Genomic DNA, 24,242 nt, shown 5'->3' with positions numbered 1-24,242 from the left:
ATCTCAATTTATTCCCATTGTGTGTAGGGCAATTATTTATGATATACGCTAAAGATAGAGATAAGGTTATGTTTTATTCTGTAATCTATTATAAATTGTTATGTTGGCAACATGAATTTTAACGATAAATTGCAAGAAAATAGCATGAAAAATAGAACATGTTCTAATTTTTCGTCTAGCACAGGAATTACATGGAAATAGCCCGTGGGCATGCGCAGTTCCATGATCTGTCTTGCATGGCTCTTATATATATATATATATATATATATATATATATATATATATATATATATATATATATATATATAAGCGGGGATCCTACAGCTTCTGCCGCTTCCCGCATTTCGATCGCCATCTTTTTCTATCTCTCCAGGTGTATGGCTCTTGCCTAGCATGAAAATAGCATAATGTAAAACTGTCTTTAGGTTGAGTATTCTATCATGGATTGAGTCTTTGTTTGCTATTTGTTGGATTAACGCTAAAGAATAGTCATATTTTTCACCCATAATTTTCCTCAGAATTTTCCTTTCGGTGGCCTTGACTTGATTTAGTTGTCTTTTGTTTAGTAGTAAAGTGTAGATTTTCGCTTTATATTCGATAAATGCTCTTAAGAAGGTTTTATATGTATGTAGGAGATTAACTTGACTAGTGTTCCCGAATTTACCACTTAGTGCTGTTAGGAGTTGTAATTTTTCACAATTTCTTCCACGAGTTCTCATTATGTTTTCTTTATTTTCTCCTAATATTTTTCAAAGGATGCGTTTAGAAAGAAGTTATTAAGTTTTTTAAAAATCGGGAAAAGTTTTGTTCACCTCCAAAAAAAGAGCCAATTTATAATCTCCTTGAATCTCAACGATTTCAATATTTTACTCGAAAGGTACGACAAAGATTTAAAAGTTGCTGTACATTTCGATGTTTAAAAAATTATTAACAAAAATAGATCATGTTGCCAAAATTTTCTACAAATTTTACGAACAGTTTACTCAATTTTAGAAATGTTATTAAGTTATAATTTTAATAAATATAGAGGATCAAAATACATCAATTTAATTTAATTTAAATTTAAAAATAACTATACGTTGAACAATAAATAACAAATATTTGTCAAACATTAAATATCTAAATTATGTACGATAACTTTTTAAATGACAGATCCTTTTTTATTTAAACTAATGACAGTTGTAGCTCTGTTTGTTATCGGTTTTGTTCGTTATCGGTTCTGTTCGTTATCGGTTTACTACCAAAAGAAGATTCTACCACTAGAAACTAATTTACCTCAAACAGTCTGAGCAACTTATCGCTAATTACTTATCGTCAATAATGATAAAAATATATCCTGTCTTTTAAAATATTGTCAAACAAAATTTATGTTCCAAAAATAAAATCACGACTAGACCGCAATTCATTAAACGACATTACTAAAATAACAGGAAGCTTAAAATATATTGATATTAGACTGATGATGCGGTGCTTGTAGATAAAACTTGTAAGGGAGCAGTGTAAAACCAAAAAGAAAAAGAGGGGCTAAATACAAAAGCCAAGCTATTTGAAAAAATTGCATTGGTTAATATGAATGATAAGCAGCTAACACCAGAAACAGAAATAACGATAGGATTGAGACAGTTTAGAAACCGCATTACAAAAATGAATAAAAAAATGCTCTATGTGAATGTCATTAAATGAGAGGACTCTAATACCTTATGTTTTGCATACCACCATATGGTCTAGAAGGTGAAGACTAGAATAACAAATCAATAGAATTTTTAAATAATCAAAATATTAAAACAATAAGCAAAGATCCAACGGAAAATAATAAAAAAAATTAAACTAGCGTTAGAAAATTTAAAATCAACATTAAATTCGATAGAATCAACATCATGAACCCACAGGCTCCTAAATTATACTCTTTTATTAAACTACATAAACCTGATCACCAAATAAGACCTATAGTTTCTTTTTATACAGCTCCGTCATATAAACTATCAAAAAACTGTTTTTATGAGATTATTTTCACACTAAATTTTCACCTCAATTTACCGTAAAGAATACAATAGAGCTAGTTAATAAAATAAAACATTTTCAATTACCTAACAAAAACCTTTTTCCTAATATTTCTCCTACTGGAACTTTTGTTCTAGTAAAAAACCTTTTACACCATAATATTACAAATACAATCATTACGTCTGAAATTTTACATTTTCTTGAAATTTGCATAAGCCAGGACTACTTTGCTAATGACTAATCCTCTAAGCCCATTACTATCAAATATCTTTATGGACCATCTAGAAACAAAGATTTCAAAACATCCCATATTCAGTTTTTGTATCGGTGGAGATACGAAGACGATGTACTGGTATGTTTTACAGGAACTAACAGACAACTTAATCAATTCTTATCATATATTAATTCACTCTATAGTCATATTGAATTCACAATAGAAACAGAACAGAATCAATCCATAAATTTTCTAGATTTACAAATTATCAGACTTAAAAACAAACATAAGTTCTCCGTATTTCATAAACCTACCCATACTGACACGACTATACACAATTCATTATCCCATCTCACACAACATACATTGGCTGCCTACCATAGGATATTACATAGATTAATAGAAATTCCCATGTCACAAAATAACTTCGAGATAGAACTGAATATCATTAAGCAAATAGCAGTAAACAGTGGGTACAACGAACACACAATAAATAAAATTTTAAATCAAAAACTACATAAGAAAGCCTTGAAATTAGTATTTCCACCACCAGAGAAAAAGCCCAGTACCTTCTGCTCGATTTCGTATACAGGCAAGATATCAACAAAAATAGCCAAATACATAAAAAAGAAAGGAATAACACCGGCTTTTAGAGCAAACAACAACTTAGGCAAATATATTAAGAACAACAGGAGCCAAAAGAAAAAGCAATTACACAGCGGTGTATACAAACTTAAATGTGACGACTGCTCAAAAACTTACATCGGTCCAACTGGTAGAACTTTTAACAAACGTTTGGCAGAACATAAAAGGGCTTTCAATAATAGAAAAACAGACTCTACGTGCGCACTTTACAGTCTAGACCATAATCATTGTTTTAATGACGAATTTCAAATTCTTTACATTCAAAATAAAGGCCTTAAGCTATCTTTATCAGAAAATATGGAAATCAATAAATTAAAATATTAGGACATAGTTCTGAATGATCAACTTAAGACAAACAGTTCTCCCCTCCTCAACTTATTCAGTTAAATACTATAAAGTGTAAACACATACTAAAAATAGACCACTTGAGAAAGGTACTCTGGCTGAAACAGTATGGATTTAAGTAGAATACCAAAACAGATCCTGGAACGGAAACCAGGAGGAAAAAGAAGGCGGAGTGAGCAGGAGAGAAGGAACTTATGATAAAAAGAGACCTAGAGGAGGAGATAGGAAATTGTAAATCGGAAGACATCGGAGAACGTTTTAACCCAAATAAATGGTGACAACGATAATAATAGCGTGAATTTACTTCTCGTAAAGGTACAGAAACATGATCCTTTCAGTGCAGTAGAAAGAACTATATTACAGCGGTGTCTATACGGAAGAGAACATGGATACAGCTGAGCAATTAAAAACAGGTTGTTACTTTAAAAACATTATGTCTTTCTCTTTATTTGTTTTCTCTGTTTTTTTATCTGTTTTTAGTCAATATAGGCGTGATATCTAAAAATAGAGTTCATTGTCTCGTTGGCTTTTGGTTGGATTTTTCTCTTTGTTTATGTTTTGTTGTCTTGTTTAGGTTGGTCACCTCTTCAGGACGTGGTTTGTTTTTTTGTTGGGTTGGCTTTTGTCGCTGCATTGGTTCTACTGGTGGTTTATCACACCGGTTTATTTATGGTGGATAATCAGAGGCGAAAGGGTTGTTGAGCTAAAACGGTCCTTTTCAGAATTTTATTAGTGAAAAATATATGGTTATAAATTGACTAAATTTAATTAATACGTATAAAAATTGTAAATCGCGTGAGGGCGGCTGTGGCTGTATCCTCTGCAATAGACAGGTATCATTGTACAATTGGATCGGGAAACCACAGAAAACCGATATCTCCCTCAATCTCCCTCAATCTAGCAAGCTCGAAGTGAGCATTTACTGATTATTACGGCGATAAAAGAGTGGAGTTGCCTCCAGGGTGTCAATGTATTCATCAGGGAGTTCGTTGCTGGCAAGGGCCAGTAATTTAGTGGGTAGGAAAGGGAGTTTGGATTTAGGGCGTCTTTTGAATACATTGCCGATGGATGAGCAGGTAGTTTTTAAGATGTTTTGGACTCTGAAGTTTTGGCTACGGATGGTTTTGATTGTGTAACTCCTGCTCAGAGAGGAAAACCTCTCATTAATGGGCTGGATGTTCAACAGTTGATGAATGAGGGCGGAGGTGTAGTCATGCCATTTGTTGTTTACTCTACGCAGGATTCCCCGTTCCAATCCCAGCAGTATTTGTGTGAGCCGACTTTGCTCCTAACCCTGTTAAAAGTTACTGCCAGATCGGCCCTCCAGTTTAGTGTTTGAGTGAACACCACACCGAGGTATTCAATCTGGTTACAGAGTTGGAGTCAGTCGCCCCAGAGTATAAGGTTGTGTCTTCCGGCTATATTGTATGAAGTGAATCTGCTAAGGCTGGGGTGTCTAAAAAGAATCATCTGTTGCGCGCTGATCAAGCTATATTTAAGGTTAAATGGAACACTCTTCACCTCGCTTATGGGAGAATTTTACCAACGGAGGCGTATCGTAGCGGAGATTGAGAGATTTTATTAGGTGGATCCTATTTACACCGTCAGGAAGTGAAGCCAAAGTATGGTTCTGGCCTTTGGCCAGTCATGCAGTGCTGGGATTATCCCAAAATAGGGATTGTACTCAGAATTTTCTCTTATTAGTATACTTCAGCAAAGAAATAATGAAATGAGTCTTATGAGTTTTACCAAAAAGCGTATTAGCAGCTGAGAATTTATTTTTTATTTACATTATGGCATATTAACAACACATAATTAAAAGCAATAGTCTTATAAATAACGTTAAATAGAGTATTACAAACGAACATCTAATATATCAATAAAATCTTAAACATTTTCGGTCTCATTCAGGAAGTCCATCTTCTTAGTTTTTCTTGCTGTTCTGTCAATATATTACCCTCCTTATCTCTTTACTTCTTTTGTTTGAATTCTTTTTTGCTTTTGTTCAGTTTCTGGTAAAATTTTCTTGTCTCTATTGGTTTACTTAGAGTTAAGTTAATAATATGGTTATTATTAACTTAACACTTATATTATTAAGTCTTTTGTTCGGTTTCTCTCTTCTTTCTGTGGCGGATTTTCTTTTCTTCCTTGCGTAGCTATTTATATTCCTCCTCTGCTTGTCGGGTTCTTTACCTCTGTTGCATCATTAAATATACTCTATTTTTCTCTCTATTATAATCTGATATTCTTCGTCAAAACAGTCATTCGTTCTTGTTCTTCTTTGTTTACCTTTCATGCCTAGTAATTCCTCAGCTGCTCCTTTCATGATGTTTATGCACCTTTCCCACTCTTCATTTATATTTTCTTTGTTTATATTCTATATTTTTGTTTGAATTTTTAAGTCCTGATACATTGTTTCGTTCATGTTTAGAACCTATTTCCTTTCCTTTAAACTTTTAAAATTCCTACCCTTACCCTACTTTCGATCCATAAGTGATCAGAACCCGCATTTGCTCCTCTTCTGGTGCGGACGTTCATTATATTGGATTGGTGCCTTGAGTTTACTTGAATCTAATAGAATGATGTATCATATTTACTGTAAGTCCATCTGGTGATTTCCAGTAGCCTTTGTGTATATCTTTTCGAGCGAAGTTAAAATTATACCATCGATTCCAAAAAAAGTACTACGAAAAAGAAGTCACTTGAAATCAGAGCATCAAAAATATTTAAAAGTCATTATTTCTCAAGCACCAAATGTTTTCATTTTGTTGGGTTGTCTTATCATTCCTGTTCCATACCATGCAAGTTAAACGTGTACTTTGTATTCAAGTTCTTCGTTTGACGGAATTTTTAGTTTTTTATTGACGCTTATAAAATGAAAGAATTTGCTTCGTTGTGTAGTTGCGGCAATCTGCTAATTAAGCTGTTGATTAATCTGTTGTGTCTTTATTTTGCTTGCACATAATGTCAGAACATTGATTAATTCCGTTATTAAATAGACTTCTCGGTTATTTGACACTCAAGAGAATTAAATTTTTCTCAGACATAAACTTCAAATCTCGATAATTGTGTTTTGTTCTGTTTACTGCCGTAAACGCGATAGGTAGAATTAATTGCGGGGAGTTTTGTATTTGTAACAATATTATGATTCATGTCATGCATGACTCGATGTATAACTTCTTCCAAATAAACAGGTTTTGAGATGTTTTTAAAAGAGATTATGTACATACAAACCAAGTGCTAGCACTCTTTCTATTGACAGACTAAATAATTCAATATCGTTTTAAAATAAAAGGAATATACTAATTTGAGTATTTTAAATCTTTAGGTATATAGTCGACTTCCGCACATCCGCTCAGTCTACACAATATTAATGTGATTAAAAACTTATTTTATTAACTAGATCTAATGTATTATTTTTATTATTGCAAGCTGAAATATAATATTCTATTGTTACAATGTAAAGGGACCATCAAGGAAACATATTTTATTACTCGCCGCTAACGATCAAATTCAAACTTTCCGAAAATGCATGATAGACAAGTGACTTCGGCTACTTTTGACCACTTATGACGAGTGATTTGTGATTTATAGTTTCATTTAATATTTGCCAGACTATAATGAATTGAAACGCGCATGGCAATTAACATAAGTGTACGATTTAAATACCTATATTTATTGAGTGTTTTTATTTCAATAACTTTTGAGAAATTTTTATCTGTTTCGTGCCCAATAGTTGATAACTTTTTTTTGGTTTCTTGTATATAAATGTAAGAAAAACTGGCAACTAGTGACTTTCGGTTTCGATTCAATATGGTTTGATTGCGCAGAATGGATTCTGTGTTTAGGGTTCGGGCATCTACTTCGAATGCTCAGTTTTATCAATTGAGCAATTAACGATAATTCGCTCTCAAAAGATTGTTCACTGACAAATATTTTATACTTGGAATATACGTAAGTACATTTGTAGTTCCAAAAAAATATATAATTACTAAAAAAAATAGTAATGATATGTAAAAAAAAGTTATGTCAACAATTCGTCGTAAATCATTATCCATTCTTATCGACTGCAATTTCTTTAAAGCTTCAAGGTTGGCTTTTCGTAGAGTATCTTTTGTAACCTTCACGACAGAATGCGAGCAAATTATATTGTCAAACGCGCTACTGGTTCATCTAATATATAAAAATATATAAAAATAACGTCAACCTCCAAGCAAACATCATTTTAATTGTAATGTAATTGGGCTTTTTATGTAAATAATACGGTGAATAATTGGACGTATTTCCGCTTTTTAAATTTAAATACCTGGGGTAAATATCCTATTTAAATGTCAATAAATTGTGTATTAACCCATCGATTTGAACAATGTTTTATCTAATTTTGCTGTCCTTCCCCTACGGAATATTGCTCTTATTGATGTTCATAATTATATATTTATTTATTATTAAGATGATTTTTTAAGTGTTGCAAAATTACATATTTTTTTTTTATTTTCTAGGTTACTAAAGCACGTCTAAAAGAATTACTCACCCCACTAGAATGGTCAACTTTATTACAAAATACAAATTCAGGTAAAAATATTTTATGTAACGTAATTGCCAGCAAATTGTACATTTCAAGAGTAAAAGAAATTCTACCTATTTTAGTACAGATTATTGTAAAGCCAAATAATTCGACCCACACTTTCTAAAAATCAAGCATTATTAACCCTTAAACCGAAACATGTGTCTACAGTACATAATAGGAAACATCCGGCGCAAAAATTTATTTTGATTTTGGATGCATAATTTTATATTGTTATTCATAAAAGAAAGTACTGATGCAACTATTCTGAAATTTCTTTTTTAACAGAGAGATACTTACAATAATATTTAAAAAACTTTTTAAAGAACTATTTCAAGTGAACACACCGATTCTCAATAATTACTATTAATTATAAAGTTAGACCCCCATTACAGCACAATTATTGCATACTTTTTGGCTGCACTTCAAGCAAATAGGATCGCTATATTTTATGCATTTGTATGATGTTTTCATGTCCAGAATGTCTACGCCAAGTTTTGTTTTATTATAATAACAGACAATTTCCGGTTTATTTTTATCAGGGTCTGTTTCAACCGTATCATGCGTGTACGATATAAGCACAACTGATCTGTTGATTTTGACTATAGAGTTGCAGGAATATTAGTAGCAAATCCATAAAGTGTTGTTCCCGCCGGTCTAGATTTATTCGCTTTGAACTCTGGTGGTATAATAATTTTATTTATCTTCACAATGTCGACATATGTTATAGATCTTGTTCTAAGTTCTTCTACCAGCTCCAATTAAGTGAAACAATTGCCGGCCGTAATATTCCGGTTCGATCCTTTAAGCGGTTTACATATACGTAAAACTAATTGAGTGGGTTTCAAAAGCCGACGTTCTTCTTCGGAAAGTCCAGTTCCGTCACTGTCCTTTTCCTGTGTAAATGTAAGCATTATAGAAGTAAGAACTATACGAGTCAGCCTGAGTCTTTGTGCCATGTAGCTGGTTTCTTTGGCATGTACATCCAAAATCCACATTTACCTCTAAAAGCGACAAGCATTTCATCCACTGTTACATTATCACTAGGACAATATATTTCTTTAGAGTTTTAAATAAAACTTTTCTTTCTCTCCTCTCGAGTTATTTCTTCATCAAACCTAAGAACAAACTAATGTTTCAAAGCGCTTAACGGACATGATTGATCTAAAAAGAGGTCTTGCAGTGAAACTCTTTGCACAATATCAGTATCTCTATAATTTGATTTACTACTTTTAAGTTTTGTTTACTGCTAATTGAAATTAATTTAGCATTTGTTCATTGGGCAATTTTATAAATCATTGGTTCACCAAATAAGCATTTCCAAATTTCTATTTTGCCAGGGTTCACTATTTGGGTGGCTTTTCTGATAAGTCCGGAAGATTAGCGAATAATGTTATATTTTGGCGTTTTTTGAACACAAGCCGATGCACTTTTTGACCATTTATATTCCTTCTTGTCTTTTCTGCCAATAAAAAACTGTGGTTCTCCGCCATTTTCTTTCTAATATTGGTTGGCGCTTTTACCAGTAAATTGTTGCCCAGCTTCAAGAAGGTCATCTTCTCCAACACTACTGTCACTTTTTTCACGTATTTCGACTTCTTGTGATACCTGCTGCTCTTCATCACTTTGTACATAGTCCGGATCTAGATCATCAAGTTCATCGACGTTCTCCAAATACCACTCCATAACTCGCTGCTCAAAATCTTTATCTCCGAACTTAGCTCTTTATCTGGTTAGACGTTTTGATGCATTTTCATTGCTCGTGAAAGGAATATCTATGGTAATGGGCCCTAAAAATAATAATAGGCGTTTTTGTAATTATTACCACCAAGACTAATTATTACAAAGTACCTAATATAAAACATCCGCTCTCACGTACCTGTATGATTACTGGCATAATGCGAAATATCCGGCCTGTCAAACCACAGCACTTTCAAACATCAACTTGTGCCTTATAGTTCCAGAACATATGCAGAGGAGGGGAGAACCGTAGCTCAAACAACCGCAGCCAAAGTTCATCATAATGTGACACTTAAGGTCTCAGAGACCGGTGTGTCCGTTTAAGGGTTAAACATCCTAAAAATTAGGCTTTTATAAGTTAGTAAATGCAAAAGAATGCCATTCATTAAATCCTGAGAATATTACAAAGCCACAATAAAACATAAGTCAGATTCACATCCCAAAATACGTAAGCGTAAAATAAACAAAGCTCAAAACGGAATGAAAAACCATAAAAAATTCGGACATGGATAGACATAGTACCTATGTAACCATAAGACTCACATTAAATATGAAAATAATTGGACAAGACATGACAATCTACAAAGCCATAATTGTATTAAATATTACGTAGGTCATCGAATGCCATAGTCTGTGGACTAGTGCGCATTTCGATGCGCATCGCCCCGCCTCGAATTTTCCCATTGGCTCTTGACCTGGAAATCCCTATTTATCGCTCGAACGGCACATATAACTATTGGCGATTTTCAGGTCAGCCAGGTCCCAGGTCAGTCCCTCACGGGCCCTCCGAGAGCTTAGTGCTCTTGGGGCGCTGCTTCCTGCTGTTCCAATTATACTCTGTGGCTGAGATATTATTCAACTACAATCTGATGTTTTATTTCGACCTATATTTTTGTCATGTAAGAAATATCTTGTCTTTTTCAAGACAAGCCTTCAAAAGACCACGACCTGATGCTTTATTTCGACTTGGTGTACCTTTGTCATGTAAGAAATATCTTGTCTTTTTCAAGACAAGCCATCAGAAGATAAATATTTACAAGTCCATACCCAGTAAATGGACTTGGGTAGAGGAGCTCTCGACTGCGATATTCGAAGCCCTCTACAGAGCACCCGAGGATATCAGAAGGTGGTTAGACCCTTATTTGTTCCCCCGAGGTGACAGTACACACTATTAATTAACTTTTTAGAAATACCAAATTTCATAATTACAACTTTCATAATTAGAGAGATATTTGGAAATGAAAAGAAACTTCTACAGCTGCTTTATTGATTATAAAAAAGCTTTAGTCAAATCAAACATCAAAAATTAATAGAAATTCTTAGACGGTGTTAAATATTGGGATTTAAAAAAATTTAATTTCTACATTTTCCACGAATGTACTAAACGAACTGTAAAACCGTAATTCTTGTTACGTCAATGAATCATCGAGATTGAGGAATAAATAAATTAAAACGTCTTAATTTTCAATATCTATCTGTGGCCTGGTGCAAGAAGTGCGCCAATGTCACTTTTTGGTCAAAATGAGTTAAGAGTAGTTTTACGGTTGAAAAATGTTGTATATTTCGTACAATAATTTACCGTTATCCTTTAGTAATTAACAATTTTCTTATAGTCAATTGTATATTTCTCATTTCGACTTTTGACTTCTTTATAGTCCGACAATTTTCAATTAAACATGACTAATCTACAAATTGAACGAAGTGCTAACGACAACCACGTAAAATCTTAGAAGTAAATTCTTACCCGGGTAATTTTTATTGTATATGCTTGGCCCATGTAAATAAGTGAAAAATTAAGATAGTTCCATAAAAATTTGCCCCCGTAACAATACAAATTGGTGCGATTCACGAGCATATAGTTCGACAAGTTCATTGAATAGTTTGAAGCATCGGTAAACTTATCAACATTTCTCTGGCCTATATATATATATATATATATATATATATATATATATATATATATATATATATATATATATATATATATATATATATATATATATATTTACGTTCTTAGAAAGAATGGGAATGAGATAAATATGATATTTTAGTTTCTTCGTTCCACATTTTATATGTGCATAGGGGAAGTGTGTTCTATTTCTTGGGAATATATTTATTAAATAGACTTTTATTCTTAACTTTTAAATAGTTTTGAGGTAAGTAAAGAAAATTTGAGATAAGTTTATTCTTTTTATAGTATTAATCCATTAACGACCGATACAATAAACAAAGAGAAATTTGACAATTAATTTATTAGATTGGATTAAAAACACATAAATTGAGACTAATTTACAACCAAAAAGATTTTTTTTCTCATTTTCAAGGAAAAATAGTACAATTTTTAATAAAGGAACATATCGTATCTTAAATGTAAATTAAATTTTAAGGGGAAAATTTTCGAAACATTCGGGGTGTAGATGCACTCTACACCTTTTAAATAAATAAATAGTATTACTTTTATACATCCGACATTCTTGCACTATCGTTTCTTTTTGTAACGTGGCCAATATTTTCGAATCTGGTTTCATCTGGTAAAGCAAATTTAGATTGCCGTCCATGTACTAAGTTTGACACTGATGTAGCGTTTTCTTCACTATTCTCTTCTCTTCATGTTTGATTAAACGAAATCTATGTTGGATCATGCTTTCTCTTATAATGTGCACTTCTTTATCCTCATCCTTCGACCAATACATATTTGAAGCTGAGTGTGAACCAGATAATAAACATATGCCAATAAATTATTTAAATCTAAGTCATTCATTTCAAAATCTTGGCGGTTATTCTGCGATGCATAAATATTTGTAAAATATAGAATGCTCTCAATTACTTGTTTATCAAAAAAGAGTGAAAAAACTTCAATATAAACTTGCCTCCATGGTTGGCTTTTATATTGTCTAAATATCAATCAGACTGATGTTAAATTACTACTGAGTACGAAGGAGTATCTGTTGTTACCCATCTTGAGACAAATTTGGATTTACCATTTTTGCCTGGTTTTTTCTTTGAACGTTTTATCTGCGGTTCAGAGGTATATCATAATCAGAATCGTCAAAATTCCCAATCACTTTTATTTCATATGTAGCTGCAATATCCGATTTTATTCCTTCTTTACAATTAATATTATCATTAATGTCTTCTACATCGGAAACTTCATCTGATTCTGACGGCAAATAAACCACATTAAGCAAATCAGCATTTTCACAGCATCTGTCTTATTCTATTAACTCTTTAGTAGTTAGTGCCATCTTCCTTTCATATTTCGAGAATTTACTGAAAAATTTACTACTATATACACGCATTCACATGATAATAGTTTAGCTTACTTTATTTTAATTTATATGGCATATAAAACAAATAAACACAAGAAAACTTTCAAATCAAGTTTAAAAAAAAACAAATATACCGTTTACAGCACACAGTAATTTTATAAATAGAGAATGAAGTGTAATAACGAGATCGTATATTAAAATTTCAGAGTGTTTAGTATAATGAAAACATAAGTATTTTGCAAAGTTTTTTGTTTTTTGAAGTACTGTATTAGGTTCTCTATAATAACAATAACATTTAACTGTGTTTAAATAAATAATTTAAATATTATTTTGGTACGCTCCTGCAACGTTGATAAGTGGAATATGATTTCGTCTCTTTAAGTGCGATGTTGCCAAGTAATCACCCTTCAATTAAAAATTGTTTTAGTATAGTATACATATGGATTTCTTTGTGTTTAAAAAATCTATAAGTTATTTTCATATGGTTTAAAGTGCAAAATTCTAGCAATCGTCTTCCATTGTTATTTCTGGTCATTTCTCCAAATGGTTCTATATGTCTAGTGTATATTTCGTTTTTTATTTCGACCCTACTGTTGAAACCTCTTTCAATGTATATTTCTCCTCTTGCGGCTTCTGTTGCAATAACTGTCCCCAAAATTCATCGTTGCGTTGTGCGTTATTATCTTCGTTTGGTCCATATACTAAGATAATATTTGTATTACGGTTACATTGGTTATCATTAATTTCTATTAGTAATATTCTCTCTGGTCATGTTTTCCAGAAGTAGATCTTTTTTCCCAGTTTTTTATGGATTATACAACCTACACCTGCAGCTGCTCTTTTATCTTCTGACACTCCACTATAGTTTAAGGTATGATTATTTTCAATTTTTACTAGTCCTTGTTATTTTTTCTTGGTCTCTGATATTGCTAGTATAGTAATTTTAATTATACGAAATAAAATTCTTAAGTTAAAGTTGATAAAACTACTTAGACATATATTCTAAATTTATGTATCATTCACTAGTAGTAGCAGCACATACAACAAATGTTATGGTGAAGTTTTGTTGTGCAGATTTTAAAGGGGCCCATTTTAGCAACTATGGTTTAGTAAATCGCAGAAATAAAAAAAATAACGGGACTGCATAACAGATTAGACTAACACTTAGCAGTAAATGACATCTCGCAGATAAGCCACGAGAATGCCGAACTTCTGATAGTTTCGCCGCTCGTGAGAGCCCAGTAACTCGAATCATTTTGAGAATCTCACCATAAATAACGTTTGCGTTTGTTGTATCGTGGTTGTATAGTGAAAAGCTTGTTAAAAAACCAAATACATTTTTTTCAGGTTATTAAATGTTTAAGAATAACCTTTCCTCATTTAACTGTACCGTAAGCAAATTCTTAAAAAGGTTTTATTTTTTAGACGAAAACTACTCCATTATATACCCCACTATTCACCTCCATGATGAGGAAATTACGTCAAAAGAAACACAAATAGAAAATGAAGTGCAATATAAGATACATCGAATATTAATTAAGTCAAAGCAACTTGGCAAAAACTTCGATATTTATTTAAAACCTAGTAATAAGGAATTGGTGGCAGAAGATATAGTAATTTTAGAAACGTACGCCAATGGATCTCGACCTCTTGAAGTAAATGAAGAGGACAAACACTGTTATTTTAGAAATGAAAATGTAGCTTTGAGTTTATGCAAAGGAATTGTAAGTAAATTTTTATTATTAGTTTTATTTATTAACAAATTACACTGTGTTACAATTTATTGCTGGTCATGGTATTTAAATATTACCACTTCACAGCATAAGGAAAAAGACCACATGCAGTTCTAATAAATGGTACCAAAAACAGGATTGTATTAAGGTTTGCCATTGCGAAATTCAATCGAAAATTAATTTATGATTTTAGCCCTTAAAATTGCCCTTAATTTTATAGGCTAAAAATACGTTTTGCGTGACAGAATATTCACCAATGGTATATCGTTTATATTTCTTAGCAATTTTGTCTTTTTCTTCTCTTGGCACTAAAAACTTTTGTTGATTTTCTCTTTATCTTTATCACTATTCGAAAATTCTGTCCTGTCAGCTGATTTCCTATTTCATTGTCTGATTTTCATGGGTTTATATTTCTCTATATCATCCATCTTTTACGAGCATTTCCTAGGATCTTATTCTATGTGGCGTCTATCCTGGTAAGGTCCTTTGTATTTTAAAAATTACATCAGATTGGGTAGGTGTACTAGAACACCAAAAAGGAAGGACATATCGAAGATGAGACTCAACAAAGAAAAATATGTTATTTTGGAAGATGTTAAATTGATTTCCTTCGAAACAGATCTTATTGCATAGCAGGCTAAGGCTACTTTCTTACTTAACAAATCGATATCAAGGGACCATTTAAGGTTGTTGTCTATAAAAATACTAAGAAATTTTACAGAATCAACGATACTGATCTGGCTGTTATTAAGAAGCAAGGGCTGAAGAACTCCTTATAGGATAATGCTACTGTCTTATTCACGTTAAAAGAGAGTACATTAGAGTCGGACCAAGTTTTATTTTAAGTAGATCAGAAGTTATAGTTGCATGAAGAGTTGCAATATTAGAGTTCCTCCAGGTAATACTGGTATCATCAGGAAAAAGGAAAATTTTTTCATCGATTTTTAAGTTAGAGATGTCTTTTATAAAGATAAGAAAAAGTAGAGGATCCAATACTGAACCTTGTGGTACTCCACATACAATGCTTTTGTGACTAGACAAATATCATTTGCTCTAACTAATTGTTTCATATTCCTCAAGTAAGATTGGAACCAATTGACAGAAATACCTTGAATTCTGTAGACATTTAGTTTTTTTATTAAAATGTAATTTACACAATAAAAAGCTTTGGCATAGTCACAAAAAACAGTAGCAGTGTAAAGATTATTGTTTAGTGCTTGATAGACCTTATGTAGTAAAGAAATCATAGCATCACTGGTACATTTATTAGATAAAAAGCCGAACTAACTCTGTGATAAAATGTTGTTTTTAAAGAAAATGGACATAAGTCAAGCTTTTATAAGTCTCTCAATAATTTTGGATAGGACCGGTAGTAAGGCAATAATAGGTCTATAGTTGCAGACATTTGATTTTTCACCACCCTTACTAGGAAAGAGTACTACAGGAAGATTTGCTTTTGATACTACTGATTGTTTGGATCAGTTCAGATTTATCAACTGGTCTTATAAAGAATGAATTCAAGACCTTTTTTGAATTGGGGAGATAGGAAATAGGATCTTGTTGTGGCAAAATAGTTGATGTTATATTTTTACTCACATTAACGAAGTATTCATTTCGATTTTCAGGGTGTGGAAGAGAAAATGTTTGAGCTGAGTTTTATTTCTCGAAGATCGTTTATTATGGACTAAGTTTTTCTTGCAACATTTTTAGAGCTTCCCAAACGATTCTGATAGTACATTTTTTAGCTGTTTTGATAAGTTTTAGATAGGTTTCTCTGTATTTGGAGATATACTTAGTGACAAAGACGTTGGTAGTAAATTTCTTGATGTACAGTAGTGAACGCATATTCTTGGCTGATATGCGGATACCTCTGGTAGTCCAGGGTTTGTGATGTTTTGACTTAATTGTAATTAAAGGAAATGCTTATTAAAAATACAGACAAGTCTATCTAAAAAATCACTGAAATTATAGTCCACGTCTAAAGAGGGAAAGTGCCACTCATAAGTCAAGCACAAATTTTGGAATTTACGAAAGTTCTGAGCGGAAAAAATCCTACCTAAACATTGGATTTTCGAGGATTGTTTCTTAAACTTGGTATATACTGCTTCATGATCAGATAGTCTTGCATTAATAATTGTAGAGCCTACATCAAGGAGTGAGAAATCTGAGTAATTCTTGTAGGAGAATTAACGTGCGTTGTGAAACCATACGATTACCATATATTGACCAAGGATAATTGGGTAGCACAAGCAACAGCGTAATTAATATTCAAGTCAATGCGTAGAATCTTTCTGTTTTTATTAGGCATGTCGTCTAATAAATTTAACAGGTTCTGAAAAATTAGTTTCGTGGAAGAATCAGGTGACCTATGAATGCAAAGAATGTATAGATTAAGATTCTTGTTATAAACCAATGAAAACCCAAAAAAGGATTCATTCGACAGAAAGTCATACGGCCCATAATCTGGATTACAACGTCCTGTAAACTTAAAATCTTTCCTGTTTCAATAATATTTATTTAAAAGATTTGAAAAATATCAAACGTATTGAAGATTAGGGAAAATATCTAAAAAACTAAACAACTATTTCCATAAAAAATGTTGATCATCAAGAATAAATAGAATAATTCTTTTATACAACAGCTCATTTCTACTTGTCTAATTATATTATTTGGTAATTTTGACTTTTTTTTTCTTCATTTTATTATTTTTCAGAGAGGAATACTTCATACAAATGAAAAAGAATATTTTCTTATTCATCCACTACCCGACAGGTTCCAAAACCAAACAAGTAAACCACATATCCTAATTAAAAAATCACACTTTTTACATAAAGCCAAAGATGGTTCTTGTCTTCACGATGACAATTCTACACTGCCTCTACTAAATCAAGCCAAAGATATTAGTGATAACGATATAATTGATAAAGAAGATGAAGCACGACTGGAAGATGGAATACCAACACACTCATATAAAAAGAGTAGAAGAAAGCGAGAGGTGTTTCCAGATGGATCTCCAGCTTTTGTCGAAACAGCAGTATTTGTAGATAAAGATCTCTTTGAACACATGAAGACAAATTTTCCATATGAAACAGAACGAGAAGTCATTAGATTTGTTCTTGCAATGATAAATGCTGTAAGTATTTATAAATATATATAAATAGACCGCGTGTTTGGAAAAGTATATAGTATTTATTTATACAGTGTGTCCGTAAAGTATAGAATAAATTCGATATTTCCTAAATGAAAAGCCTTTTTAAAAAAATCTAAAATACGTCGATTTTTAAATTTAATGTTCTACATTTTACAATAAAATTTCATTATACAAGGTGATACACATTACAGTGATGACGTCATCGGCTCTTTTTTAAATATATCACCCTGTATTTTAGGACATTTTTAGATCGATAAAAATGAGCTGATTTCAAAAAAGTATAATACTCGGGTCTAATGGATATACTTTGAAAGATATGCGCTTAGAAAATAAATTATTTATTATCAATTGCAAAAAAGTAGCCTACTTCTAGTTTTTGGTAAACTGTAATATTTTTTAGTAACGTTCAACAATAATTAAGTAGTACAATAATTGTTTTAATTCATGAATGTTCTGTATTATTGCTTAGAATTAATTTTAAGTATAAATGTATTTGAGTGAAAAGCAAAGAATTGAAATACTCATGATGATTGGGTATGGAGACAAATCGCGAACTCAGATGGAAGTGTCTAATTTATTTAATGATAAATATCCAGAAATACCCATCACGCAGTCAACAGTAAGATTGAAAAGAAATTTCGAGTAACCGGTACGGTTGAAAATACACGCATATCAGGTTGTCCCTCTGTAAATTATGTTACAACATTAGATGTTCTACTTGTTTTTGAAGAAGATGCGCACACTTCTGTTCGTAAGGTTACTAGTGATCTCGATGTTTGCAAAACAATATTACACAAAGTACGTAAAAGTAAGTAAAGTAAGTAAAATGCACAGTTGTACAGGAATTAAACGAGGATGATCCAGATAAAAGAATACAATTTTGCGAAATAATGATGGATAACAGCCACCGAAACCCTCTCTTGGTTCAAAATATTATTTTTTCTGATGAGACTACATTCAAATTGAATGGCGAGGTCAACCGTCAGAACTGTAGATACTGGGTAAAAGAAAACTCCAACTCGATGCGGGAACATCATACACATTACCTTCAAAAGGTAAACGTATGGGCTGGCATTGTAAGAAATAAAATCATTGGACCCCACTATTTCGAAGGTAATTTAAACGGGCCAGCATACCTTCAGTTTTTAAGTGGGTATCTCGTACCTACTTTAGTTAATTTATTCCCCAGTGCAATTAATCTTGGAGCTGTTGATAAAAGTTTATGGTTTCAACAGGATGGTGCGCCTCCGCATTATGCTTTAGATGTTCGAAGATACCTAAACGAAATTTTTCTGAACAGGTGGATTGGAAGACGTGGACATATTGAATGGCCAGCGAGGTCGCCAGACCTCAATCCTTTGGATTATTTTATGTGAATTCATTTAAAGAATGTTGTTTATAAAACGAAACCTGCAAATATTAGAGACTTAAAAACAAGAATTCGTAAAGAAATAAACAATATTTCTCAAGAATTGTACAACGTTTGGGTTACTGTCAAATACAACAAGGGCTACAATTCGAACATTTAAGATTAAGTCATGTATTAATTACTGGATTACTTTCAAGTTATTTATTATAATTTATTAATATTATAAATGAATAAAAATTAATGTTCTAAGCGCATATCTTTCAAATTATATTCGTTAGACCCCCAGTATTAGACTTTTTTGAAATCAGCTCATTTTTATTGATCTAAAAATGTCCTAAAATACAGGGTGTTACATTAAAAAAAAGAGCAGATGACGTCATTACTGTAATGTGTATCACCTTGTATAATGACTTGTATCTTATTGTAAAATGTAGAACATTAAATTTAAAAATCGACGTGTTTTAAATTTTTTTTTTTAAAAGGCTTTTCATTTAGAAAATATCGAATTTATTACATACTTTACGGACAGACTGTATGAATGAAAAGACTGATATGTTTTTGTACACACTTATGATAAATCAAAAAATGGAAATTTAAGTAACCCCAAAGGAAGAAGTCCAGACGAATTATTTAACGTGTACTGTAAAAAAAGACTAAACATTTTTGGTGTATTGGGATCAAGTTATCTGACTATGCTTCTTTCAATTCATTCAGTATCTAATACTCGTTCCATTAGTCTGTAAACAACTAACATACATAGGTAGTTTTCTTAGTTTGGCACGCATAATAATTTGAACGAATTTTGTAAATATTAATTTGTTAATTATTAAATTTTTAAGATATATATATTTTTTTTTTAATTTTAAAGAATTTAACTCTATTCTTGACTTTTTTATACGACAGAATACAATCTTTTGCTGATGTCGAAAAAAACTTTATAAAGTGTTAAAAAAGTAAACATTTGTGAATTAAATATGTTTTACAACTAACCGCTTGGGATGATAAACAAATTACCACAACAAGAATCAAAGGAAATAGATACGCCGTGTTTGGTAATAAACCCATAATCTTACAGGTAAAACCAACTTATCATCTTGAAAACCATTATTTACCTGGAAATCCCTTTAAGTTTCTCTAGATCACATAGTAAGAAACCATTTAAACCAATAAACTATATCCGTATTAACAAATGATTTAAAAACACAGCCCACAATCTGCTTATCGGCAAAATTAAACTTAGAATTCACAGTCTGGACACTAACAAATGAGGAAGTAAAGTACGTCATTGAAAGTGCAAGAAAATTCACCACAAGTGATTAGAATCAACTTTTATAAATCTTCTAAAAAAACCCACTGCAAAAGATATGAAAATTATACGATCATAATCCTTGTGAGCCATTTACTTAAAACAGTTGTATTCATACACAAAAGGATATAGAAGAATGGATAACAAGCATAAACCAAGATAGGTATGACGGGTACGCAGGTGTTGCAATTTTAATTAAAACAACTATACCATTTTGTCAAATAAATATTAGAAACAAAACTTAACTATAGTAGAAGCCAAAGTAAGAATGCAGTATTGGTCTTACGGCGCGCAACGGTGCCGCTCATGTCGGCAAGTGGTAGGTATGTGGTAGTTTGGCGATTAGACTGAGAAATCAGGACCGTACGCGCATCGTTTTAAAAATTTTTACTCATTTTTACTACATTTTTACACTTACTAAATATACAAAAAAGCAAGTAGTTTACATTATACAAGATAAAAATATATGTACATAAAATACACAAAAAGATCATAACTGAAATGTACTGTACGTACGATACTAAAAAAACAAATGAGCATTAAATTTAAGATATTCCTCGTTAATTAGTACTAACCGCAATCCATATCTAAATCGTCCTCATCATCTGAATCATCTCCTATATTAACTATCATCGGTTCAATATCTTCCTGCAAATTATTCACCGCCAATATTGTTTCTTCTACTTTCTTGACGTGGTTCACATAATTATGCCACTTCTCTTTAGATACGCGTTGGTGAGCTTCTTTTATCAACCATTTCACTGTTTTTTTTTCTTTTAAATTCGACGTTGTTTGAAGCCACATACCTTTTCACTTGACTCCACTCCAATTTCAATCGGGTTCGGCTCGCAATGGTAAGACGACAGTCTCAAAATCTTAACGCCATATTTTTCTGCAGTTGTTTCAATTTTGTACTTGTCGTACTCGTCTCTAAATGCGGCCGCAGTATCCAGTAATTTACCATTTAGATAATCTTCCTCGAAGAAAATGTTCTTTTAGACTAGCCTATCCTTGATTTGCCTTTTGTTCAAAGTTTGTTTGTTTGTCAAAACGACAATGTTTTCTTTGTCTTTCGGCAAGTTTGGAATTAACGTCTTCTCAAACTATTCTTGCCCATGCTAATTCGGCCCATGCCACAAACCCAGTTTTGCTTCCATCATGAAGAAGAACAAACCGAGGACCCCTTTGGGTTGGAGCTTTCAGTCCAGTAGAGAGCCCTTTTTTATGAAGGTATCTCGTGGATTCTTGATCGTTGTGTCCCTCCATTCCTTTTTGACTTAAGCAACGACGTTAGTTCAAGAGTCATCGGTATAAACAAGGTTTACATTATCCTTCTTCCTCAATGTTTTAATTTGTGTGAGGTCCTTGTGTCTCCAGGATATGATATCTTTTCTTTCCATCATTATCAAATCTCGACCTCTTTTACCATATTCAATACCCATGTCATTTAGTAGCCTACGAAATGTGGTTTTTGAAAAAGCTGGTAGGTCCTCATCATCCTTCACTCTGTTCATTATGCTGTCGACGGTTGGTGGTATATTTTCCAAAAAAAAAATCATGGACAATTTTCCTTATTTGAGATTTTACTCCCTCATCCTAAGTCTTCTCACGTGAATTGGACTGGAAACTGTTTTTCTTCCTTTTTTGTAGAGTTTTCAGTTCGCCTTGCTGGGCCTCTTCGTGGATGTCATAAATTTTGCGAACACTCACACCGCACATTTTCGAAACTTTTCCACAGTAATAGTCAAGCTGTCACCATTTTTTAAGCTTAGATTATAGTTCAATACATTTAATACCATACGTTTTACTTGCACACTAAGAGTTATACCCTGTTTGAAATTCACGACAGATACTGGCAACGGCTCCATGATGTAGGTACTATCATCCACTTGCGAAAATTAAATAGAACTGAGCTTTCATAGTTTTTGCCAACAAGTTTTTGGTCTAATGGCCAGTACCCAAACCGACATGTTTGCTTTGCGTGGACAATGGGGATTAAAACTGATTCGCTTCTCCTAAAGACTTTATAATGATCTTTATTTCCCAAAGAATTTGTTTACAATGAAAGCTATTGAAAATTGATAAATATAGATAAGCCATCCACAATTAGTTTTTGATATATTTTACTTTTTTTATAGTACTTTTCTTCATGTTATTGTTTAGTTCGACAATGTAACTTTCTTATGTATACATCGATGATTGAATCATGCTTTAGTTGAAACAATAATGATAGTATTTTATACAACCGTAGGCAATTCTTGTGTGCGCGTATATTCCAGTGCTATGATTCTTGAATCCGGTCCTGATGCGTCGCTGGAGTGAAACCGGCAACGTGGTCGGCCGTTCTCCCTTAAACATACATTGCCTATCTTACCTGCATTGCACTGCATTCTAACTGTGGCTTCTACTATAGGAATAATTATTTAGCATCACTTTCTCGGATATTGAAGGAGCATATAAATCAGTTTGTTTGTCAACCTTAAAATACAAAATGGTAAATTTCTTTCAAATACCAGTTGCTTTCGTTAACATAATTATCGGTTTCTATACAGACAAGGTATTCTACGTCAGAGATCATAATAACAAGCTAATATGACTTCGATATATAGGTATCACGGCATACCACAAGGCTTAGTGTTATCGCCAATCTTATTCAATCTGTACACCTCTGATATACATAATATGTACATAAACAACATTCCGTTCAAAATAATACAATATGCAGATAATTTTTGTGTCTATACGGAAATCAAGAAATATAAAAACGGTATGCAAAATCTAAGTAGAGTGTGGTTCTTAGAAAACTACTTTAATCAATTGCCAAATCAGCAGTATCTGTCTTTACACAACACAACCTTCCTCTAAACCAAACTATATTTCTTAATAATCAATCTTTTATATTTAAAAATCATGTCAAATAACTGGGCTTTATCCTGGATAATATATTAACTCATACAATCAAGAAACAACACATACAATCTATGTTGGATAGGTGCAACAAAGGTAGTAATGTTAAACTGTTAAAAACCACAAAATACTAGCAAAACTTTATTTAGTGTAGACTTAGTCAAGTTAAATTTGGCATAAAGTAGGGGAGACCGGGGTTAGTTGTTACAATTTTTACACTTAATTTTTTGTGCATTCAATATGTAAAATAGGCACCTCATAAAAATTGGTGTAAGAAGCACTTACTTCGATATAATTATTTTAAATATTAGATTTACAAGAAACTTGCCACTTTTAGAAAAAAATATATATATTTGTCTTGCAAATTCTATCAAATTAACCCCTAATTGGGTGAGTTGTTACATGGCAGGGGCAAATTGTTACACTAGTAACTTTTATACTTTTTAAAGAATATTTTAATTTTCTTAATGAAAAAACTTTACTTTACTTTACTTAATCAGTAGACCCATTTGTACCTTTCGGTGTTGGGCCGTTTAAAATACAATTCATTAAATTACAATATTTGACAGTCTTCTGAGGTGTCCTAGCTCTTAACGAACTTTCTCCATTCCTTCCTATTGGATGCCATCTGTGTTGCTTCCTGCCAAGTCTTACCCTTACTCTGCAGTATCTGCGAGATGTCACTGTTCCATTCTTTAATGGGTCTTCCTCTTCTGTTCTTCCCTATTGGTTTGGCGTCCCACACTCTTTTTACTTGTCTATTATTGTCCATCCGGGTTAGATGTCCGAACCATGCCAATTTTTTCTCTTTGATTGACTCGAGTATCGGTTTGATTTTGAGTCTTTCTCTTATTTCTTCGTTTCTGATTCTATCAGTTCTTTTTACTCCTATCGTTCTTCTGAGGTATTTATGAAAAAACTTAAAATGAACTTTATTTATTTTTAATTAAAGTACAAACTATTGTGCGACATTTTTAAAAATTATTTAAATCAGTTAT

General features: G+C 32.2%; 1 protein-coding gene across 2 annotated transcripts in view; it reads left to right on the top strand.

Moving 5' to 3' along the window:
• stl (ADAMTS metallopeptidase stall) overlaps positions 1-24,242 on the top strand; it is a 251,760-nt gene that overhangs the window by 151,633 nt on the left and 75,885 nt on the right. Inside the window, exons 3-5 of one of the 2 annotated variants that reach the window (XM_072537889.1) lie at positions 7,705-7,777; positions 14,204-14,502; positions 17,225-17,644. In XM_072537889.1, coding sequence (XP_072393990.1) covers positions 7,705-7,777; positions 14,204-14,502; positions 17,225-17,644 — 792 coding nt within the window. Of the gene's footprint in view, positions 1-7,704; positions 7,778-14,054; positions 14,126-14,203; positions 14,503-17,224; positions 17,645-24,242 lie in introns of those variants that run through there. The other variant, XM_072537891.1, reaches the window with a different exon arrangement.

The sequence above is a fragment of the Diabrotica undecimpunctata genome, chromosome 7 (assembly GCF_040954645.1).
Source record: "Diabrotica undecimpunctata isolate CICGRU chromosome 7, icDiaUnde3, whole genome shotgun sequence".
Taxonomy (NCBI): Eukaryota; Metazoa; Arthropoda; class Insecta; order Coleoptera; family Chrysomelidae; genus Diabrotica; species Diabrotica undecimpunctata.
The sequence above is the reverse complement of the archived record's forward strand: the minus strand, read 5'-3'. Positions and strand labels throughout refer to the sequence as shown.